General features: G+C 44.8%; 1 protein-coding gene across 1 annotated transcript; it reads right to left on the bottom strand.

Moving 5' to 3' along the window:
• Positions 1-856: 856 nt before the first annotated feature.
• Positions 857-7,440, bottom strand: LOC101753022 (TOM1-like protein 9). Its single transcript, XM_004952131.4, has 10 exons — positions 6,984-7,440; positions 5,561-5,639; positions 4,868-4,966; positions 4,676-4,789; positions 4,267-4,418; positions 3,655-3,736; positions 3,408-3,493; positions 3,035-3,214; positions 2,192-2,601; positions 857-1,806 (listed from the first exon to the last, which is right to left on the bottom strand). Exons 1-10 carry the CDS (start codon positions 7,082-7,084, stop codon positions 1,178-1,180), a joined length of 1,932 nt encoding a protein of 643 aa, XP_004952188.1. The 5' UTR covers positions 7,085-7,440; the 3' UTR covers positions 857-1,177.
• Between the last annotated feature and the right edge of the window lie 14,317 nt (positions 7,441-21,757).

Here is a 21,757-nt window from a genome sequence, read left to right as displayed (position 1 = left end):
TTGGTCATCGTAATGTTCATTTCATCGTCAGCAATTCCTCCAGGAAAAAATCATATGAAAAAAATACGATGAACATATAGGTATACCTGGAAAAAAAATACATCAACAATCTATCGTCGCTGCTTCACTTTGTCAATTATCGATGAAAGACACTGAGAATAAATTGATTTGATGAAATGACACATAGTTCTACGAGAAAAAAATAGCTTAATATGGATACCGACAAACTTTACGTGCGTGTGTTTGTAGGGGCGGGTGTGTGTGCGTACGTGCGTGTGTTTGTAGGGGCGGGTGTGTGTGCGTGTTTGTCTGTAATATGTGATTCGAAAAAAAAAAGGTACCCACAAACTTTTCGGATGCTGGCAAGGTTTGCCTACTTCGGCTGTTGCGCACCAGCAACAAGGTCATCGGTGGTTGACGCTGGTATGCTTCGTTTCAGATGAAAACAGAGAGAAACCCAGGTCAGTTGCGAACAGATTGAATGCCCGGAACGAAGATACGACATGTATTTGTAATTGGAGTCCCTGCTAATGTCGTCATGTCGAACAGCCTATTTACAATTGCAGGAGGTAATTGTTTAACAAATGTTCATTATTGAAAGAGCTAATGTCCATGCAGCTCTTTTTTTTAAGATAATGGAAAAGAATCCGTGGTTCGGGGGTTTGAACCCAATCCATGCAGCTCCCATATCCAATTATAGTGAATGTAAATTGCAGCTCTTGTAGCCAATTATATCTAAACTGATTGAGAAAATTAATAAACCTACATAACATGTGACTGGCCCGTGCATTTGCATGGGTTAGCGACTAACCTGAATCAGGCAGTGCTACAAAGAAGAAATCTGAAGATGGTTAGGGGAAAAGTAGGAGGTGTATATGGCTAGGGACACCAGGAATCCTCTGTTTCTGCATGGTTTTTGTGCATAGGAAACTAATGACTACATATATTACTACTGAACTCAAGAATTTACATATAAATACTCTTTCTATGAAGCATTGCCATAAGCATCTCAAATATCGCAATCTCTACTTCCCATTATGAGTTCCTACTCAGATGACATGACATCGATAAGCCATCTGGCATTGCACAAAAAGTGGCAAAAGAATTATGTACTATCAGGAAATGCTTCTGCAGCTTTCAAATTAGGAGAGCCTATGTATCCACGCAATTGCCCTTGTCAACTGCCAACCTTACCAGCTGCAGGTTTGCTCTGCTTCATTTTGGCGATGCTCAAAAGATCACCGAAGAGTGAATCTTCAGGTCTGCTCTGCTTATTTGTCGTCGTTCCATTTGGACCACCATTTTGAACTGAAAGGCCGTTCATCCTCTGGGAATGCTCATTTGCGCTAGCATACGCATATGCAGCATTTGGAATATAGTAGCCCCCAGATGGTTGGCCATATCCGTAACCAGACATCTGAACACCATACAGCTGCGCTTGGTTCATCCCATAAAATCCTCCTCCAAACGCCGGCTGGGAATACATGCCCATTCTTTGGTTCATTTGCATCAAGGGGTACATTACACCGTACTGCATGTTCATTTGCATAGGCTGTGGCTGTGGAGGCACCAGCTGTGTGCCAGTGACCGGCTGCAACTGCATTCCTCCTGGCTGTCCCCTTGACATTGGTTGTACAGGCATGAATCCATTACCTTGCTGACTGACATGCACTGGTTGGGGATGGATGCTTGCTGATTGTCCTGGTTGTAATGCCGGCCCAACTGGTCTGTCATCGTCGAATGGGTTAGTGGATCGCTTAATTTCTGATGGCGCTGGTGGAATACCTCCATTTCGATTATCTGTACCTGTTAACAAGTGATTGTCAAATGCTGGAGCTATCTTAAAATGCATTGGTATGCAGATTTTTTGGACAAAGTTGAGCTAACTATTTGATAAAGCATTAGCCCCACACACAGGGAAGGGTGTTTCATAATTACAATAAAGTTTATAAGTAACACTGATGTAGTCACAGCACATATGAAAATAGCTCTGAAAAAAGAAACAATAATGCGTTCCTATTTATTGTGAAAAAAGCCTTGTACCTAGCTTGGACTTTATTGGGAAGCAGTGTTTTAATAAATATATGTCTACTAATTAAAGGTATAGTGATCGATGTTTTCGAAACTTCTGACAAATAGACACAGTGAAACTATTATAGAACTAGCAAACACCGGGAAAGAAATCTAGTACCATAATATAGGGCTTGCTTTTGGTGACCTGTTCCATAAGCTGGCTGCCCATTCCATGAACCTGTAGAGTTCAACTCTGGCTGTTGATCATAAGGTACAATGGCGTTGGATGTAGAATTTGGAGTCGAGGAATTAAAGGAGTTCGGAAGATTATGGTTGCTCTTGTTCGTAGTATTTTGTTCAAACATATCTGCAAAGGCTAAGACGTTCTGGTCTGAAGCTGAATATTCAGTGACAGGAACAAGTGCCAGGGAGTTTGCAGGTTCAGGTTTGAAATAATCATCTCCACTAAGGAGGTCAATCTTAGCAGCTGGAGCCACAGGAGCTTTTGAGCTACTGGATGATGGAGGCGCAGGAAGCGCTAAAATCTCAAAGGGAGACTGGTTGGTGCTGCTTGTACTTGCCGAAGACCTGAAATATGTAAACAGCAAAAGGTTATATGTTAGGCAAAACTGAACCTAGTTAGTTTACTGCTGTAGGATTAGTGGAGAGAAACAATCAAACAATTTTGCATCCAGTTCCAACTTCCAAGCAGGGCTTAGTACACTTGTGGGAACCAACCAGTCCCCACTAATCCTCAGAAATCTTTGTTCCCATCGATATTTTGTTATATGGATGATTTATGCCCTAACTAAATTAGGTTCCGGAGGGATTATATAAACGTTTGTCCCAAACATCCAGAAAGAACTAACTGCCCTGATTTGGCTTTGGCTGGTGAACAGTTTGATGAACCCTGGTTCTAAGAGTTCCTGAGAATCCACAATTCCACATACACACGAGTTCCATATGTCTAGTATAATCTTATCCAATGATTTAAAAAAAATGCTTAATATGATGTTTCAACCTCTGAACTGGTTCTTTCGCAGTATCTGGCTTTCTTGTTGCAGAACTCTCAATTTGTGACTGCAGATATTTTGGCTTTTCCACCTGAATTGCTATACCTGCAGCAATAGCATCGTGTTTTGCAAGGACACGCTGCATATCATCGTTCAAAGAAAGACCCTGGCTGAGCAAATCCTCGTTCCTGTTCAAACATAGCATCAATGCACAAGTCATAACAAAACGTAAAATTTGACACTGGCCTGTATAGTTGCAATTAATGAATTATGGCAAATAGTGCACCATAATATTAAGAGTGGCACTATACAATATGTTGGCACCAACATGTGAGCTGCCAGTATTCAAGGAAACTGGCACGAGTCATCAAGGAAGCTTACGAGGTAGTGTTGACAAGCTGTACTACTCTTTGCTTGTAAGAACGGCATTGATCCACAAGGTCAACAATGACATCCTGCCTAAGTCCCTGCATATTCAGTATAATTTAGAAATCTTGAACTGCAAGTTGATTGATTTGAAATAAAATGTCAAGAACTTATGAAGGTGGACATCATCAGTTCCTTCCATTATATAAATCACAATTAATTTTCTGAGGACGGAATAGCTACAGGTGCATCAAGAAAGTACCTCTCTGTTACACGGATCCAAAGCATCCAACATCTCTGAAAGAATATCCATGATGCCACGTGCATTCTGAATTTCTGTAAGGCTGGTGAAAGAACCACAATCATTTCCAAACTTGTATATGAAAACACAGGACAAATAATCTAGCATATAGCAATTAAAAGTTCACAAACATACAAAACATGAAAGAAATAGAAAGCAATTGCTACAGCAAAGGACCACAAGAAATGTCAAACTTAGAAACCCTAATATGAAAATAAGAACAAATCTGACCACCAGAAAGTAAGCACTTCATAAAATTCTGAATACATTTACCATACATTGTACATGAGAGCATATATTTTTGGGTTTTAGCTCTTCAGTTGATTTTTTTCATACCAAGTTGTCAAAAACAATCCATAAAAAAGGAACCATAGAACATGCATACAGTGTAAATTCCAACTTTAATTAATAGTCATTAATTAGATGAATGGCATCATGATAAGGATGTCGTTGGAACAAAATATCTGCATAAGCTAAATTAGAAAAAAAAAAAGAATAGCACCATATTCCTATTAAGTTGTACTTCAGCAGTTGAATATGTCAATTGTATAATGAAAGTTTTGAAAAAATTACCTTAATGCTGGGAAATCTGGAATGGACAATTCAGGTTCCTCCTGCTGAGAAATGCTTAAAGGAGGGGGATAGTTTTGTAGAGGCTGAGTCTGAGGAGGAGTAATGATGGGCACAGAACCATTTGATCTTTGAGGAAATACAGCTCCAGTGCGCTAGCATATGTAGGTTGGAGAAACATTATTCAATCAGTTATACAAAAGATTCACATTCAACACTGAATGTTTATTAGGGAACATAACCATGTTCTTTCATGCTTAATGATTGTGAAAATTGAATGCTTAATGAAATGTCACTTAATCTGCAACTGACTTATCGAAACATTGTAGACAATGGTCATTGGGAAAATGAGTTTCTAACAATGAGATATGAATAAAATATGACAATATGTTTGATGTGTATAGAATAATACCAAGAGCTCCTGGTATGCTGCAAAGTATTGAGGATATCTTGCACGTGCACCACCAAAAACTTCTTGCCAATTGTCTATCAGTGTGAGTATCTTCTCTTTTACATGATAATCATGCTAAAATCCCAAAAGCGAAGACATTAAGAATTTGTTATTGACAATAAGTAAAATAAGTTTTAAAGTGTACACACATACCCTTTTCTTAACTATCTTGACCATTTCATGAAGTATGTCTCTCTCAGCAACATGCATATGGACAATGTCCCCACAATTTTTTATCATCGTCTCCAGCAACTGAAATAAGTTGAAAAATTATGTAATTCACTAAAGGATTAATGAAATGTTATCACAAATTTCAAGCATGACCTATTGCAGACAATTTCAAATGCAGCACATCTTTATAATTGACAATCCGCTAACAAGAACATTTCCCTGTTAGACTGTTATAACCCTTTCTCATCATTTTACTTTCAGGGACTCCTATATTATGTCTTAACTAAACTTGCTAAGTTCAGATCATTCACTGCTGAATCCTGATAGTACAAGTATCAATCAAATCCTCTTAATGGTCTCCTTAACCTTACTATTTGTGACACATAGGACATGTACATCACTACATGGAAACAATTCCAATGATCAAGTTGGAAAGACCATAAAGAATTACTCAGTGTTATTACATAACTCATCACAGTTATGTTGTCACAAACAACTCAATTAGATGCATGGGCAAGTAGTCCTTCAAGAAAATGTGTAAGTACAGATAATATGAAAGGTACAGTACATCAAAGAGGACCAATCAATGGAATCATTCACCAAGTTTCAACCAACAAATGAAATAAATGATGAACCGAATTCAAGTACCAGGAAGGGTTTCCGAATCATATTTACCGTGAGAGCAAGAAGCTGGACCTTTGGGTTCTTGTGTATAATGCGTTTCTTGAGGGACTTCACCACATCTTTTGCTTGCCTATGTTATGAAATATTTAATACAAAATTATCACAGCACATCAAAAGTGCTTAGTAGGAACAAGCTGCCTGAAGTACTATAATGCAGCTCTAGTTTCATGGAAGTTCTCTTTTGTCATATATGTAGTTGGCCATTACTTAGTAAAACAGATAAAATTAGACCAAATTCCAAGAGCAATTACATGTTCACTTTACACATTAATTGGAAAGTAATGTCAGAATTAACTTCATGAACATGTCATGGCACAAATGTGCAAGAACAGTTTGCTAAATAGAAAAACTAAGGCATACCAAAAAGGTTAAGCAAGACTCCAATTTTGAACAATTTAAAGAAGCATCAAACAAGACCTTACACCTGGGCAGTAAGTATGTCCTTTCTAACTATTCCTCAGCTGAGGATCATAGCAATTCTGGAATTGCAAAATCCGAGCAGAGATCCCTCTAAATATGCCCCCTTTTTCTTTACTTCGTAACACAGTTACTAGCCGAAAAGCTACATGACAATAAATGACAATCCTAGCGACCAAAATACACACATAAATGACTAGCCCGAGTCCCATGAGACAAACAGGAACCAAATCAGATATCCATAAACAAGTCAACATTTGCAATTTTTACCATTGTTAAATATTTGCTGATCACAGACTTCACTAGATATCTAAACAAAATACCAAAAGAACTAATCCTAATACAAAAATTATAATCAAGATCACCATCTGAGCACGACAAGTTCAAACACTGTCCTAGAGTTAAACGGTTCGATTGATTTAGAAATGAAACATTTACAATTATTTGAAACAAATTAACCTGCTGAAAATAAAAGTAAGAGACACAACGACAGATTGTACTCTACTTCACAAAAAACCTGCCCCTGAAAACCAACAATTCTGATTGATTGCAACATTTGGACACCTGAAGTTTTGTGTTTCAGCCTGTAGACACGACATGACAGCACATAAAAGTATAACTCAATTCCACAGGAGGCTTAACTTGTGTAACAAACAGCTCGACAGGAAAGTAACCCCAGAAGAACCACAGGAATGGATCCAACGAACACCTCGGGTGAAAAATTTTCACTGTGAAAGAATGGAGCAATTCAGAACCCAACACTCCGAATTCTGAGGATGATGAACTGATGACTGACACATACTCGTAAACCTGAACCACAAATTCATCGGCCCAAAAGTTTTACATCGTCCCAACTAAACAATTCGATAGTCTGAGTTGTCCCCCCACAACACTTGATAGAAATGGAATCAGTAATAAAACAGTAGAATAAACACTGAACTGAACACCGCAGGTGAAGAAATAAAAAAAAAAAGCGAAATTCTTTGATCGTCCTCACCCAGGGTCGCGATTGAGGATGTCGCAGATCTCCAGGTTCATGGCCCAGTCCGGACCGATGAGCATGTCGCTCGTCGCCCGTTCCACCATCGCCGACGACATCTCCGCTCCGTCAGAACACCACCACACAACGCCTCACTGAAAGCCGGAGCCGCCGGCCAACGCAAACGCGAGGGAGCAGGAAAAGTACCAAAACCGCCGCCTTTCGCCCACAAAAAAAATCCCTCCTTTCTCCCTTGTTCTTCTTCGTCGGCCGGCGCCGGCCTCCGGTGAATAGGAAAAAAGGAACCCAAGAAATGGTATGGTGATTTTTGTGGTGGATTCGGTGGCGGAGGAAGCGAAGGTCGCCGACTCGCCGTGTCGTGTCGTTCGAGGCGGCTGTCTTTCGGCGAGCGCAATAAAACCTGGCGAAGCTGCTCGTTGTACTTTTCTGATCGTCTCCGTTCGTGTTGGTTTCCCTCCGCCCTGTTTCGCCCTTCGCTTTCTCTCCTTCGGTTGCTGTCTTTTTCTTTCGGCCTTTATCTTGAGTTTCTTCTAACTGCTACGGACATCCATTTGGAGTCTAGACCAATCATGCACTGCCTATTATAATTCTGCTTATGTAATGTTCAGACGATTTGCCCATTGCGTGCGTCAGGCCGGCGATGTTTTTTTTTTCTAAATACTAGAAATAATCCTGCTACTCATTGGAGTCGAATAATTTTGCTAAATTCTTGCTTAATGGAAGTCTGATAAAAGGGTTTTTTTTTACCAAAGTTCACTGTGTGCCTGCAACTATGGGTCCACCCTGCTTAATAAATTCTTGCTCATGAAATTTTAGGGGTTTTGAAAAAAATTTAGGGGTTTTGAAAAAAAAGGAAAACACAAAAACATAATGAAACATGTGTTTGTTAAGCTTTGAATGAAAATAGAAGGATAAAAGATGCCATAATTTCAATCCTATGAGATTGGCTCTCAAACATTTAAACTGAATCAATTTGTCCATATAATCAACTTGTGCAAATGCTATATCCACCAAAATCTGAATAAAAGTAAATGTATCCATCAAAACGGTCTTGTGTTTTAGAAAGATGCGCGGAGGTCGAACACTTGTCGATTGGTACTTTGGCAAGAAAAAAAAAGCCTTATTTGGCAAAAAAAAATGTATCACCATCGGACACTCCTTTTGAAATGCACACGTCACAAGGCTAGCACAAATTTAAATAAATTGAAATAAAATCTGAGAAACACGTGTCTCCTATTCGGCCAAACTAGACCGCGTTGACCTCAGGTTTGTTTCTAGCCCGCCACAAAATCCACTCCACTAAGCAAACGAATGGAACGCAATTATGCAGCTACGCTTTCCTCCTGCCACAAGATAAATGGAAAAGAAAAGAAGGTCAGCAGACATGGCCGGCAACTTCAAAGCAGTGTGACGACGACGGGGACGGAGGCGACGAGACGACGGGGTGTTTGTTTCTACGGTCACTTTCTAAAATTCCTGTCACATCGAATATTTAGATCCTAATTAAGAGTATTAAATATAGACTAAGAGTATTAAATATAGACTAATTACAAAACTAATTGCACAGATGGAGACTAATTTGCGAGATAAATCTATTAAGCCTAATTAGGTCATGCTTTGACATTGTGATCCTACAATAAACATGTGTTAATGATGAATTAATTAGGTTTAATGGATTCGTCTCGTGAATTAGCATCTGTGTAATTAGTTTTATAATTAGCTCATGTTTAATCGTCCAAATACCCCGACGACGACGACAGGCACGGCAACCTAATCCACACGGACTGTGGCCTCCTTTTCTTCAGTGCGGCGGCGGCGGGTCGTCTCTCTCTCCCAGCGAGTGGGCCCCACCCGGGAGCAGGACGGCGACGACTGGTGACTGCGATGGGTAAGATATCATAATGGAGTCCACGCGAGACTCGAGAGGAGCTGCATGCAACTCAACTTGGGTGGCCGGCAGGCGTAACTGCTCCCACGGCTCACGGGGTCGCCGGCGTCAGCCGCTCGCCGCCGGCCCTTCGCAGCCGTTGACGGGTGTGGGGGCCCACTGACCCCACCGTTCAGGTCTATGCAACGTAATAAGTACCTGCTGTCTTCTTTGAGGCCAGGCTTCAGTTCACAGGGCCAGGATTTTGCTTCAATGAATACCGTCACAAACGCTGCTGATGAATCATTTGAAATCTGTTCATGCTTCTTGGCCCTTCGCTCCCTGCAGGTGTTTCTTTTTTTCCCCCTTCTCTTTCTTGCGCGTTTTCAGCCATACGGAACGAGACATGTTGTTTGGAGGTAGAATTTGTTCAGAACCCCAAACGGATTTGGAGGAAATTTGAATCTACCGAGAACTGAACACTCGTCGGAACAAGCAACGTCTTGCTGTACAAATTGCCTGCTTTTTCTGCTTTCAGGTTGATAGTGGTAACATACGAGCCTGCAGCCCACTGCAACACAACTCTGCGTATATGATTCGTGTCTGAATCACCGTTCCACATTCTATTAAGTATTCAGAATATTAACCATTGCACAGTTCGCTGATAAAGTCCACTACCCAAACATTCACAATCTGGCTCCATGCTACCTGCCATCTGATCACAGCTTCACATGACTAGCACAATCTGAATCTTTCTTATTTTGAAGTAAGACACAATCTGAATCTGGCTAACCATATAACTGCAGATGTACACAACCTTTGGACCGTCAGCAGTCAGCACCAAAGCAGATTAACATCTGCAAATGCGAAATACGCCACGCATGCACCACAGCGAGTATAAAACACGCAACTGCAATGGAACAGGATGGCGTCGAGCAACTTCACCTGAATTTTTGCCACTATTTTCGCCATGCTTCTGTTTCAGAGCATGGGGAAACACTATGGGTGTAGAATGTGGTACATTCCATCTGCGTGGTCTCTGCATACCTTAGCCGTCTTTCCTCGACCTACCATAGTCACAAGCTGCCAACATATATATACAGCTTCTACACAGCCACCATTAACCTACGCTAGAACGCTCAAAAGAAACATGGCTATCTCATGGCTGCCTTGACTCTGGAAGAACGCATGCCAGATAAGAGCTTTGAATCATTGTCCTCTAGCCCTTGGGCACCCATGATCCCATCAGGACTTTGCAGTAACTTTCCCTTGCTGTCACAGAGAAACAGACCCAAAGAACTGAAGCAACCAATAAGCATATGCACATTTCATTCTCAGACACGACCGTCCCATCAAAACTGCAATTCTTAATTTGTAGAATTGATCATTTCTTTCACTGGAAATTCAATATGGTACTTCAACTTAGACCAGGCCTCTGTCTCACAGTTTGCAGAACACATAGTTTCATCATTGTGTTGCTCTCATTTACCCCGGCTGGTGCCAAGAGTACCATCCATCTAAAGCATCCAGCAATTTGTATGTAAAAAAAAAAGAGGGCACTTTTCCAGCCAGCCGGGGAGAGCCGCGTGCAGGCAGCTGTGTAGCAACACTTGCAGGCACTCACTGTAGTGCCTAGTTACTCAAAGGGAGGTAAGCCATAGGCGTCAACATCATGAAGGTTGAAGAAGCATCGACCTGCACTAGAGTCCACGAAAGAAACGTGGCTGTCTCACAAAACCATGATTTTGATGGTGGAAGAATGAATGTCTCAAAAGGCTTTCTTCGAACCAATGTCCGTTAACCATTGGACGTAGTAGACATCAACTCCATCGTGATATCTCCTTCTCTTCCTGTACAGGACGCGGTACTCGCCGGAGGAGCTGTGCCGGTACAGCCCGGCGATCGTCCTTCCGGCGAGGCTGTGCAGTGCAATCCACTGCCGTGTGGCCGGCATGCAGATGTAGAAGCAACCACCGGAGAGGGAGAGGAGGAGTGTCTTTATCATCGAAACAACTACTAACACCACATATTTTCCAGTAAATGTAGTAAAAAATGGCATATGTCTAAGGATGAGTCAAATACGAATACGAGATTTTTCACATGGTAAACCTATCAGGGCAGATCCTAATGGGGAGAGGATTTCTACTCGTATGTCATCTGTGAGAACAAGTCTGAGATAAACTTTTTCTACCCTTCCACATACTCATGATCCGTGTATAACAGTTCAAACGGCAACAGCCGGATAGCAGGCAGACCAAGCTGTCGGATTAATTGGGTTAGGCCTATTTATTTCCATTAATCAAATAAGAGTTAAAAGGTTCATGATAAATGTTAGGAGTTACTAATTGGTCAATTTTGAATAGGAAGTTGAGGAGAGGTGATTATTGATGTTTATGAGAATTGATTAACTCAATTAACATAGCCAATAAAATGTTGAGAGTTACTAGAGCTTGATGACCATTATTCCCATCACTAGTAACTTCTATTGCATTATGATGTCCAGGTTCGAAGAACCTCACCTCTTGGAGCCTATATAAGAGAGGCACCTTCTCTTGCTCTCATTAGTGAAAAACACCAACACTCTCTTTCTCCCTTATTGTTTTCTGCTTCAACCTTGCATTCTCATCGCTAGCGCTGCGTGCACAGTACTAGCGAGAGCAGAGCCTCCGAAACCTCGTCTGCTGCTCAAGATAGGCATGCGATAAGATTTTTGAGGAGCGTTTGATGCGACTGCTCGCTCCCTATTTGGCTACTTCCTCTATGACCCGACTGTTTCAAGGAGGCTGTTCGAGGGACTGCACAGCGTACACCATACTATTTCAAGGAGGTTGTTCGAGGGACTGCACAGCGTACACCATACTGTGTCAACTTCGTACGACTACATCGACTAAGGCCATCCCACGATTAATATGACAAATTCAGATGGTAACGGCGCATCCGATGCCACCGGCACTGGCCCCGCCCTAGGGTACATCCTGAATCTCTTTTGGTTCTGTTTGTTCTTGTTTATTAGGAGATTAAACTTGAACACTTGCACATATCATGCTATCACCGAGTCACTCAACATATTCATGATAATCTTTTACGTGTTCAAAGGGGCAATGATCATCGTGCTAGGAGATTCCATAGTAGATACATATGTGATGATGGTTACTGGTAAAGAGATGTGGGATGCACTAGAGGCTAAATATGGAGTTTCTGATGCTGGTAGCGAGTTGTATGTCATGGAGCAATTTCATGACTTCATCTTGTAGCCATTGAAAGAATTTGCCAGGATCCCTCGTTCCAGAAAAAGGTTGCAGTTCCGCACCAAATTGATTTAAAGCGTCGTGATATTGGCAATTGACATGCAAGCCCCACTGCCAAAACTTAGACTCATTCTCCTCCAAAATTTTCTCCTAAGATAGGTTAACTTGCCTTAGCTCTGAAATAATCTTTTGTTTATCAACCAAGTCTTTGGCTTGCGGGGTTGCGATCATTTTAGCTAACTCAACTTTGTTGCAAACTTGTTGATAACATTCTGAAGATTTATTAGAGCTTCTTCTTGCAGTTGGTTATGATTCGTCAAAGTTTTAACCTTAGCAGAAAGATCATTGTTGTTAGATTCCATTCGGGCTACCTGATCTTTAAGCTTCTGAACCTCGACTTTGAGATCTTCATTCTCAATACGGAGGTCTTCTGCTTTGTCAAAAACCATTAGGCAACCGAGTTTCCTAGCAATAACACCTTTAATTGCATAAGTTGTCATCAAGGTGCAAAGTTCAAGGCCACTGAATCCTTGAATGCTAGCTTCAAATTCTAGGGGCAACAAAGAAAAATACATGTAAGTTCAAGTTCAAGCAAAGGTCTGAGTTTATAATAGTGTGCATCAAAAGTTTTTAACCTTAACGATCAAAAAGTTGATAAGGTGGGATGCCATTGTTAGTCTCACAAGAATTCACCTCAGGAACCCCCTTGAAAGTTTGTTGATCATCTGAGCCTCCCTCAAATGCCCTTATATACTCAATCAATTTTAGCTCATCACAGTTAACGCGACTCATCGAAAGTAAAGTATGAGCAACTGTGTCGCCATCTGCGCACATTTTAAGACAACAAAACTATAAAATATGAAACAGAGCAAATCATGATCAAAAGTGAGGAGCGGTTTGAAAATTATTCACCTCTAGCGGGAGACAAAATGCCTTTACCTTTGGTAGACGAGGAGATTTCATGAACCTTAGGGAAAGAAAATCCATCAGCACAAGTTGGAAAGGAAGATTCTTTTGCCATTGCAGATTCTTCACGGTTCTCTTCTGGGGGGGGGGCATTCCATCATTTTCGCCTAAGTGGACTTCAGCAATTGGAGATAATGGTAACGGAAGTTTCTCCAAAGAATCAACAACAGGCTTAGCCCTGCTTGACTCGGGCATCGAAACTTGACTAGAGACAACAACATCCTTCTCTATCTCAACAACATCTTCATCCAAGTATATCAAGCTATCATTTTCATCCAAAACATCCACCATACCGGCAAGAACATTAGTAGAAGTTCCAGGCATCTCAATATCAAGAGAAAAGTTGTTTTCTTCCATTCGTTGATAGTATTCTTTTGCTAGGAGTTTTTGGGGATCAGTTTCAATCTGACAGATTTCTTGCTCGGCAGACTTAGTACAAGAAGAATCAGAAACCTTGAGAGAGGGTGATCCTTCTGCAAGTGGCGAGGTTAAAGGAGCAATCTTGCGTTGTTTGCTCCCAATAGCAGCATCAACATCTCGTTTCCTCTTTTTCATCGATGCTGCCACCTTCGCAAATCATGAAACAGTGGAGGAGCTCCCAATTCTCAAGGTGGGTGGCTTAGGAGTGTTAGGAAATTTCTTGGATGCTTTCTTCTTCTTTTTGCTTTTAGTCTCGGGAATTTCAGAGCCAATATTTCCAGCCAGAATCATTTTCTTGCTAGCAGTACTAGGGCGAGTGCGAGGACCATAGCTAACACCCATTTCATCAAATACACGGTTAATTTTGCCACCGTGCCTTAAAATCTTCAAGGCTTGTTCATGCTCCTTATGCAAATAAATGCCAATCAAGGAAATAGATTTCCTCTCAACCTCATCAACAATTTGTTCACCAATCATCCCTTCAAGTTTCTTAACACAAAATTTGGGAAACTTAACAGGGAGAGTCAAGCCAGGAACGTTTTTGTCATAGAAACTCTTTAGGACACCAACCGTGCCGCGAAGGTCAGATTTCAGCAGCCAAGAATTCTTCAACTGTGTCTCGAGTGGTAATGATCTGGCTGGCAAGATAGTATGTGTTGCTACCAGAAGAATTACGACTCTTTTTTGAGAACGGAGGACAGTAATCCGCATTTATGTCTTCAATCTTACTCGCAAGTGGATACTCCATAATGGGTTTGCCCTCGATATCATGGCCACTAACAACTGGAATCGTAGCATAGAACCCAATATGAATCCCATTTATCAGCCCATCTATTTTTCTGAGCACGTGTGAGGGCAATAGGAATCAACCAGCACTGATACGACGTGTTCGAAAAGTACAGCAAGAATCAGCCTCAACTTCACCTCCAAACGAACCACAACTCCAAATATACTTCAAAAGATGAGGGATGGAGTTGGATGTCAAATAATGCAACTGAACTTTGAAGAAGTTGAAGATGTCTGCAATAACCTTTTCAAGAGGGAATCTCAGCCTAGCAACAAAGAAGTCATGAAATACCACGGTCTCATTGGTCTTTGGAATTGGAATTTCCTCATCATCTAGGGGTCTGCAATCACCGTCGGCAAAGTACCGTTTCTCGACATAAAAATCAATGTCTCGTTGAGTCACTAATGAATGACCAAAGAAGCAGGTTTTGGGACATTCAGCAACAAGTTCATCAACATTAGCCTCAACATTTTCAGGATCTTCCTCTTCCTCCTCGTCATCCTCTTCTTCATCTCTAGTGTTTCCAGATTTGCTCTCAAAAGATTCCATGCCAGAACACCTTCGTGGACTCGTCGAGAACCACCCAAATCATCGTTGGCTACGTTCGCATCACGCGCAGCATCTCCTAGCCCGGTTGCGGCTAATTCATCAGAACCCATGAGATTGGCAGTTTATTTTGTACGAGCCACGATTGTTGTTCTAGAGTTTAGAAAAGCAAGCAAAAATCTTAATATCGCAAGAGTCAGCTAAACTTTCAAGCAAAAGAAAAAGAAACAGTGCGCGTACCTTTGCAATAACTAGACAAGTAGTGTCATGGAAAACATGAATCTTAAAGCAGTGTAAAGGCAATCAGCAAGGGTATCCCAACAAACGAGAATGCAAAAAAATTACCACACCCCCTCTCTATTTATAGGCGTGAAGAGGTCCCGCTTCGATAACCGCACTCAACAGTAAAAAGGTAGGGGCAAAAGCGACAATTCGGCAACCTTCATGGCGATCTCCATTCCAACGCGCGAGGGAGATGTGTTCCATATCCTTGATCATGATCAAATGATTTTTTGAGGGTTCGGCCCACTGGAGTTGGACCTCGCCCATGAGGGTCTACTGTTGGGCATCAGGATCAGAGATATCACCTGTCACCCTCGCATGCCACCTTCATCAAGCTACCAGCGAAGGTAAGCAGCATTTGCTTGGGCATGTTTGCAGGTATCGACGATTGAACAAAGCAATGGAAGGCGTGAAGGTCCCAGGCACCTTCACTGTGGAGAACCAAGAAGGAAGGCACGGAGGTCCCAGGTACCTTTGCTGTGGAGAACCAAGAAGGAAAAAGCGGAGGTCCCAGGCACTTCCTCAATAAAAAAATCTATTACTGTGGAGAACCAAGAAGGAAAGCATGGAGGTCCCAGGCACTTCCTCAATAAAGAATCCGAAGGCTGGTCCAAGTTGTTCAAGCGAAGGTGTGGGGGAAGGGCGTCACGCTATAAGCGTGACACACACCGGCGGCGTGAATTGCGTGACCCGTTTGGGGTGTACAAATCGGATTAAGACTTTTTCTTTACCAAAATGTACAGCATATTCCTAGAATGTAGTGGTTGAGTGACGGTAAATTCGGTATGTAAAAGTCAGTTGGCCTCCCTATAAAAGGGGAGGCACCCTACTATACAAGGGTTCACAATTTTGAGAAATACAAGCCCTAAGAGAGTTTTATTTCCCATTTGTGTATGCTTTCTTTAAGGGTTCGGTGAAGAGATGCCCTGAACCAACACGCTCTTATGTACCTGCTGCTACTACTATTGTTCCTGCTGCTCCCTCTAGCTAGGTTGTTGTTGCTTCCAACGAAGAACAAGTTGTCGCAGCTGGAATTGTTGTTCTGGCTCAGCAAGCTGTGCAAGGCATCAAGAGCGCACCTCGAACTCTGAAACTAAGAGTGATGGTCCCAGCAGAGGTTTCTTCATTACTGAGGAAACACCTGACATCATTGTTGGTTGCCTCAATTGAAAGAGGGCACTCAAGAAGGCAAACTCCCGGCATGGCAACAAGGTGATTTTTACCAAGTTATCGGAAAGCAAATCTTTCCAGTAGTTCTCATTGTTGGAGCCCCTCTCAAAGGGAATGCCCGCATAAGAGTATAAACTCCCCAGTCAAGTAACTCCGTAGGATAGCCGACGGGCCTTCCCCATGCACAAGTGGGTCTCCACCTAGCCTCTCCTGGATGCTCCTTGCCGCTCTTCACTTGGTAGAACTTTGGCAAAACGCCTAGAGCCTCTCCTTCCTATCACAAGCACCGGCAGCCACTCCACAAACTCAGTTGGAGGGTCTCGCAAGACTTACAAGCCCCGGATTTATAACTGTTGGTGCGTGCAAGCACCGATACAAAGGAGGTGTGCAAACCTTGCCTAACTCTAGGCTAATCCCTAAAGCAATGCGTTAATAGATCTAAACTAGCACTAATCAAGACCTGAGCCTTATGCTAATTGTCTTAATTTTCTCTTGAGCACTTTGGTAGCTAGAGCACTTGTGTGTATGTGAGAACCAATCCTATAGTTTCTCCAAGCTCCAACACCGTGGAAATGGCCGAGCAATGGGGTATATATAGAGCCAACCCCAAAAACTAGTCGTTGCTCCAACGGTCACCAAAACCGCAGTCACCGACTGATTCGGTGCACCTCAGTGTGCACCACCGTATGAATCGGTGGCCAACTCCAGCTAGTCGTCGAGCCATTGACGCCAGGGCCTATGGTCACCGACTGATTCGGTGTCACTTCTTGTCCATCACCATATGAATCAGTGAGGCAATGAGCCGCTGCCTTCACTTGTCATCGACCCTTTCGATGACCTATTTCTTGGTCCCACCGTATGAATCGGTGAGGCAATAAATTTGCTTCAAAACCTCCAGAGCCGAATCTGAGCCGATCACACCAACTGATTCGGTGATGATCTGGTACATCCACCATATCTGCCGGTGCACACAGTACACGCTGCCTTCTTCTGTAGTCGATCTTTGTCACCGACTGATTCGGCACCTTGAGCTTTTACCCACCGTATGATCCGGTGATCACAGTGTCTTGACCTTGCTACAGTCCTTCTTGTCACTGATTAAGGGGGTGTTTGGGAGCACTCCACTCCACGAAAAATTGCTCCACTCCACCAACTCCAAAAATTCGCAGCCAAACGCGTCTAGCTCCAGCGACTCCGGCTCCAGGAAAAAGGTGGAGCAGGAGGATAGATCCACGTTTTTTGTGGAGTACCTCAAGAGGTGCTCCAAAAACCCTCTGTACAGATCTCCTCGTGGAGTTGGTGGGTATTTACCCACCATTGCCACTCATTACACAGTACCGGTTCGCGAAACGAAACAAAAAACGCCCCGTCCCACCCGCGCGCCGCGCCGCCCGCCCGTTGCGCGCCCACCCCCTGCTGTGCCGCCCCTGCCAGCCGCGCCCGCCACCCCCGCCCGCCGCCCGCCCACGCGGCGGGGGCGACCTCCCCATCGGCGGTGCGGCCGGGTTGACCTCCCCCGCGGCGGCGCATATGGGTGGAGCCGCAGGCCATGGACGGCTCCCTCTGGAAGCTGGAGATCCCTGCTGCCACGATGAACGTGTTCGAGATCCCTCTGGAAACTGAGAAGAGGAGAGGAGAGGAGAGAGAGGAAGAAAAGAGGAGAAAATAGAAGAGTATGACATGTGGGTCCGTTCACAAAGGGTAAAATAGACCATTCACAACAAGTGCTCATGTTTTTGGAGCTGGAGCACTGCCATCAGCCAAACATGTGCAGCAGCTCCATGTTTTTTTGAAGTTGGTAGAGTGGAGCTAGGAAAGTGTGGAGCTGGTGGAGTGGAGCTGGTTTTTCTGGAGTGGAGTGCTCCCAAACAGGCCCTAATTCGGTGACCTTACTTGGTCACCACTGAATGTGTCGGTCGATTGTGACGGTGCACAAGTCCAGCAGGATTCGCTTCAAGTCTTCGCGTGTCTTTGTCCCGGCTTCATTACCATCATTTGTAAGCCTTAGAATAAGACTATCTCTGGATTTTTGCTATCATTTGGATGCCATAGAATTCTTCTAAGTTTTTATTTTTCTTCTCATTTTGATGGTTTTGTAATTCATCCTTGGAACCTATAAAACACCTACAAAGGTTCAACCTTACAAACATATTACTTGTTAACCTGATGAGCACATGTTTGGGTAAAATTTATACCCTTCATGACCTCATGGGTATGAGTTTTTAATGGGTTTACATAACTTTCACGGGTACGGATTTGGAATGGCAAAATCCAGCAGGTTTCTACCCATGTGCTACAGTAGCTGGTACCTAAGGGGCCTCCAAATCTTGGAGCTTTAGGTGTTCCAGGATCATTGAAAAAGTGTAAAAGAAAATTTACTATTTAACAACCTACCCAACTACTACATTTGCTATGAACAGCCTTATCTACTGCTGTTTTATATAGCCAAGTTACAAGCAAGGCAACGTATCTGGCAAACTTAGAAACTCTAAATTAAGGCCACAAGATGCTAATCCAATGGATAGGGTTAGAGATGGGTTAATTTGCACTTAAACGCCCGCCGACCAGCAATGCAAAATAGTATTTTTGTGAATCCCCCCTATCCCTTCCATCCAAACCCCCCTGCCCCATCACCCGTCCCTTCCATCTAGATACGTTGCCGACGCGGTAGCGTTGCAGCTCAAGGAGGTGGCCCTGGTGGCGATTCTGGTGGCCGGGGTGCTCGGGGTGGGCTTGCCGCTCACGGGCCGGAAGCGGCGCACGCTGCGCACGGACAACGCCGCGTTTCGGGTGGCCAAGGCGTTCATGGCCAGGGTCAACCTCACCACGAGGTTCGTCCACATGCTGCACGATGCCCAACACGTGCTCTCAAGCCCTGCCTCCCCGCCGCGCCCTGGTGCCGGTTCCCATTCCTAGGGTTCATCGCCATGGCCGCCACGCTGGTGCTCGACGTCCTCACCACCAGGTTCTACGCGACCAAGCACCGCGACTAGAATTAAGCTTTGTGGAGGGGTGTTGACAGGATGGCACACCACGGGCAGAGGGGTGCCAACGGCGCCCTCACCAGGCCAACGGAGCGGAGCGCCACGAGCGAAGGGGCAGCGGTGAATCGCCTCTCGCCGACGGCGCCCTCACCAGGAAGGGGCAGGGGGGAGGGACGGGCAAAGGGGCAGGGGGATTCGCAAAAATACTATTTTGCATTAGTGGCCGGTTGGTGCTTAAGTGCAAATTAAGCCTATTTTGCATTGCATTAGCATTTTGTGGCCTTGATTCGGAGTTCACAAGTAAGGCTACGGCTGTTTTATAATATAGCCTTCTATTAGCATTAGACAACTTCTCAACTTATGCCTGGTTATTAAGCAAACTATGGGTATTTATAGCCCTTCTTATTAGCGTTAAACATCAACTCACAACTCAGGTTAATCCACGATGTAACGTGGTAACAGCAGCCATGTTGGCATAGGGAGTTCGCTCGGGTCTGGCGCGGCAACCAGGAAACCCGGTGGTCTTGCATACAGCTGCTCATCCTCTACACCGCACTCCTCACTCGAGCTCTGCTTCTCAGTCTGGACACCGCATGCCTTCTTCTTCTCCTCATCACTCAAGCTCTTCATCACACACTCTGCTTCTTCTCCTTCCTCAGTTGAGCTCCTCACTCTCTTATGAAGGTCCCACCGGTCATGAGCGCTTGAGCCAGCAGCAGCAGCACCCCGTGGGCTAGTGAAACCCCACCGGGGCCTCTTCCCTGGCACCACATACTTCTCCTCCTCACTTGACCCTGGGCTCTTCTCAGTCATCTTGACAGTCACGGCACTCTTCACTCGCTTGTGCGAGTCCCAAGTCCCAACGCTCATGAGCTCATCCGCACTTGACCCACCACCACCACCGCTTCCTGGGCTAGTGAAACCCCAACGAGAAATCTTCTTTGTGGCCGGGAGGACACGGGCTCAGCAGCAACGCCATTTTCCTGGACCTGCACAGACAAGACACGAAACCACAAGGCTAGAGAACACTGAAGAACTCTGTTCACTCACCAGCAGGGTCAAACAGTCGCTGCAGCAACGGGTCGTCGAAACCTGTTTCAAACAGAGTCAAAGGCTGAAAGCGAAGCGAGCTGCGGCGGTTAGTGATATCCGAGGAGGAAACCGTTCCCCGCGCCGTTTCCCGCACGAGCGGCCAACGTCGGTCGAACTCGGTCAACGCCGGCCGCCGTCTCCGTCGCCTTCCCCGCGCCTCCGCGGCCTTCTCTCTTCCCCGCGCACGGCTCTCCTCCACGCACCGGCATCAGCAGCGGCAGATGGAGTGCTTCTCTGACGAGGTGAGCAGCCGCGTCGGCGAGGAGGAGGCGAACTCGGTGGCAGTGGCCCACCGCGCGCTCGCTGGCTTCGCGCGCCGCCGCGGCCTCGGGATCTGCGTGCTCGCGGGGACGGGCGCCGTCGCCGACGTGACACTCCGCCACCCGTCGTCGTCGTCCCACGCCGACGGCGGCTCCGCGGCTGGTACGAGATCCTCTCCATCTCGGCCACGTTCCTGGCCCCGTCCATATCCGCGGCGCCGTCAGGGACCTCCCGATATGGCTCGCGGGACCGCACGGCCAGATCGTCGGGGGCGCCGTGGTGGGCCCGCTCGTCGCCGCCACCACCGTCGTTAGTTATCCTGGCTGCCACGTCCACCGACCTTACCTTCCACCGCCTCCCCCTCGAGGACGACGCGTGAAACCTTCGCGTTTGCACTTGCCCGTGCGTGATGCAAGGATTGTCGCCGGATCGACGACGAGAACGGGGATGAGAACTGCGTATATATAGCCTAACTATCGTAATTGTAATCTAAACAGACTCCTGAGTCCTAGTAACAAATCCTGGACGCCGACTATAGCTCCTCACGCGCCATCTTTGTTTGACTCGGACTCTGCTTTCCTTCAGCCATATCGTTGTAGGCAATATCTTCGGCGGAAGTGTCCAACTTAAACTAGCTTAAGTGCACCTAATCGTTATAAAAATAGCAATTATACAAAACGCACTGTTTAAGCCCGATAGTCCGTCGAGTGTCCCTAGGACGCCTCGAATCATTCACGACTTGAATCGTAGCCATACATCAGGATCGCTTCCACGAAAAGAAAGCATCAACAAATATTACATTTTACATACACGAAGTACGAATCTATACCTATTATTAAAGCAAGTAACGTCTCCGCCTGAATTTTTCGTCCGTCGTGTCATTTTGCAGAAAACCCCCTGACGTTTCGTGAAATCAACCCGCAGTCCACTTTTGAAGAGACGGGGGGCTCGTTTGCTTAAAAGTTCAAAGGGAGGGTGTTAAAGGTGAAAGAGGTTTTCTTTCATAGAAACAGATATCCGCCTTCCCCACCTTCGGCCGCCTTCTCCTTCCCTCCCCTTTCGCCGACCATCTTCGGCCGCCTTCTCCCTCCGCCCCTTTCGCCGGCCATCTTCGGGGGAGAAGGCGCCGCCACCCTGTCCAACCGCCC

The sequence above is a fragment of the Setaria italica genome, chromosome I, assembly GCF_000263155.2.
Source record: "Setaria italica strain Yugu1 chromosome I, Setaria_italica_v2.0, whole genome shotgun sequence".
NCBI classification, from domain to species: domain Eukaryota; kingdom Viridiplantae; phylum Streptophyta; class Magnoliopsida; order Poales; family Poaceae; genus Setaria; species Setaria italica.
This window is presented reverse-complemented; position numbering and strand designations above follow the sequence as displayed.

What these genes read in the sequence shown, in the direction of transcription:
- LOC101753022 (XM_004952131.4), bottom strand. Translation starts at nt 7,084, where the DNA reads ATGTCGTCGGCGATGGTGGAACGGGCGACGAGCGACATGCTCATCGGT. An exon ending in TCAAGATAGTTAAGAAAAGG is followed by an intron (nt 4,790 to 4,867) that starts GTATGTGTGTAC and finishes TTGGGATTTTAG; the next exon opens with CATGATTATCATGTAAAAGA. An exon ending in AAAGCAAGCCCTATATTATG is followed by an intron (nt 1,807 to 2,191) that starts GTACTAGATTTC and finishes ACTTGTTAACAG; the next exon opens with GTACAGATAATCGAAATGGA.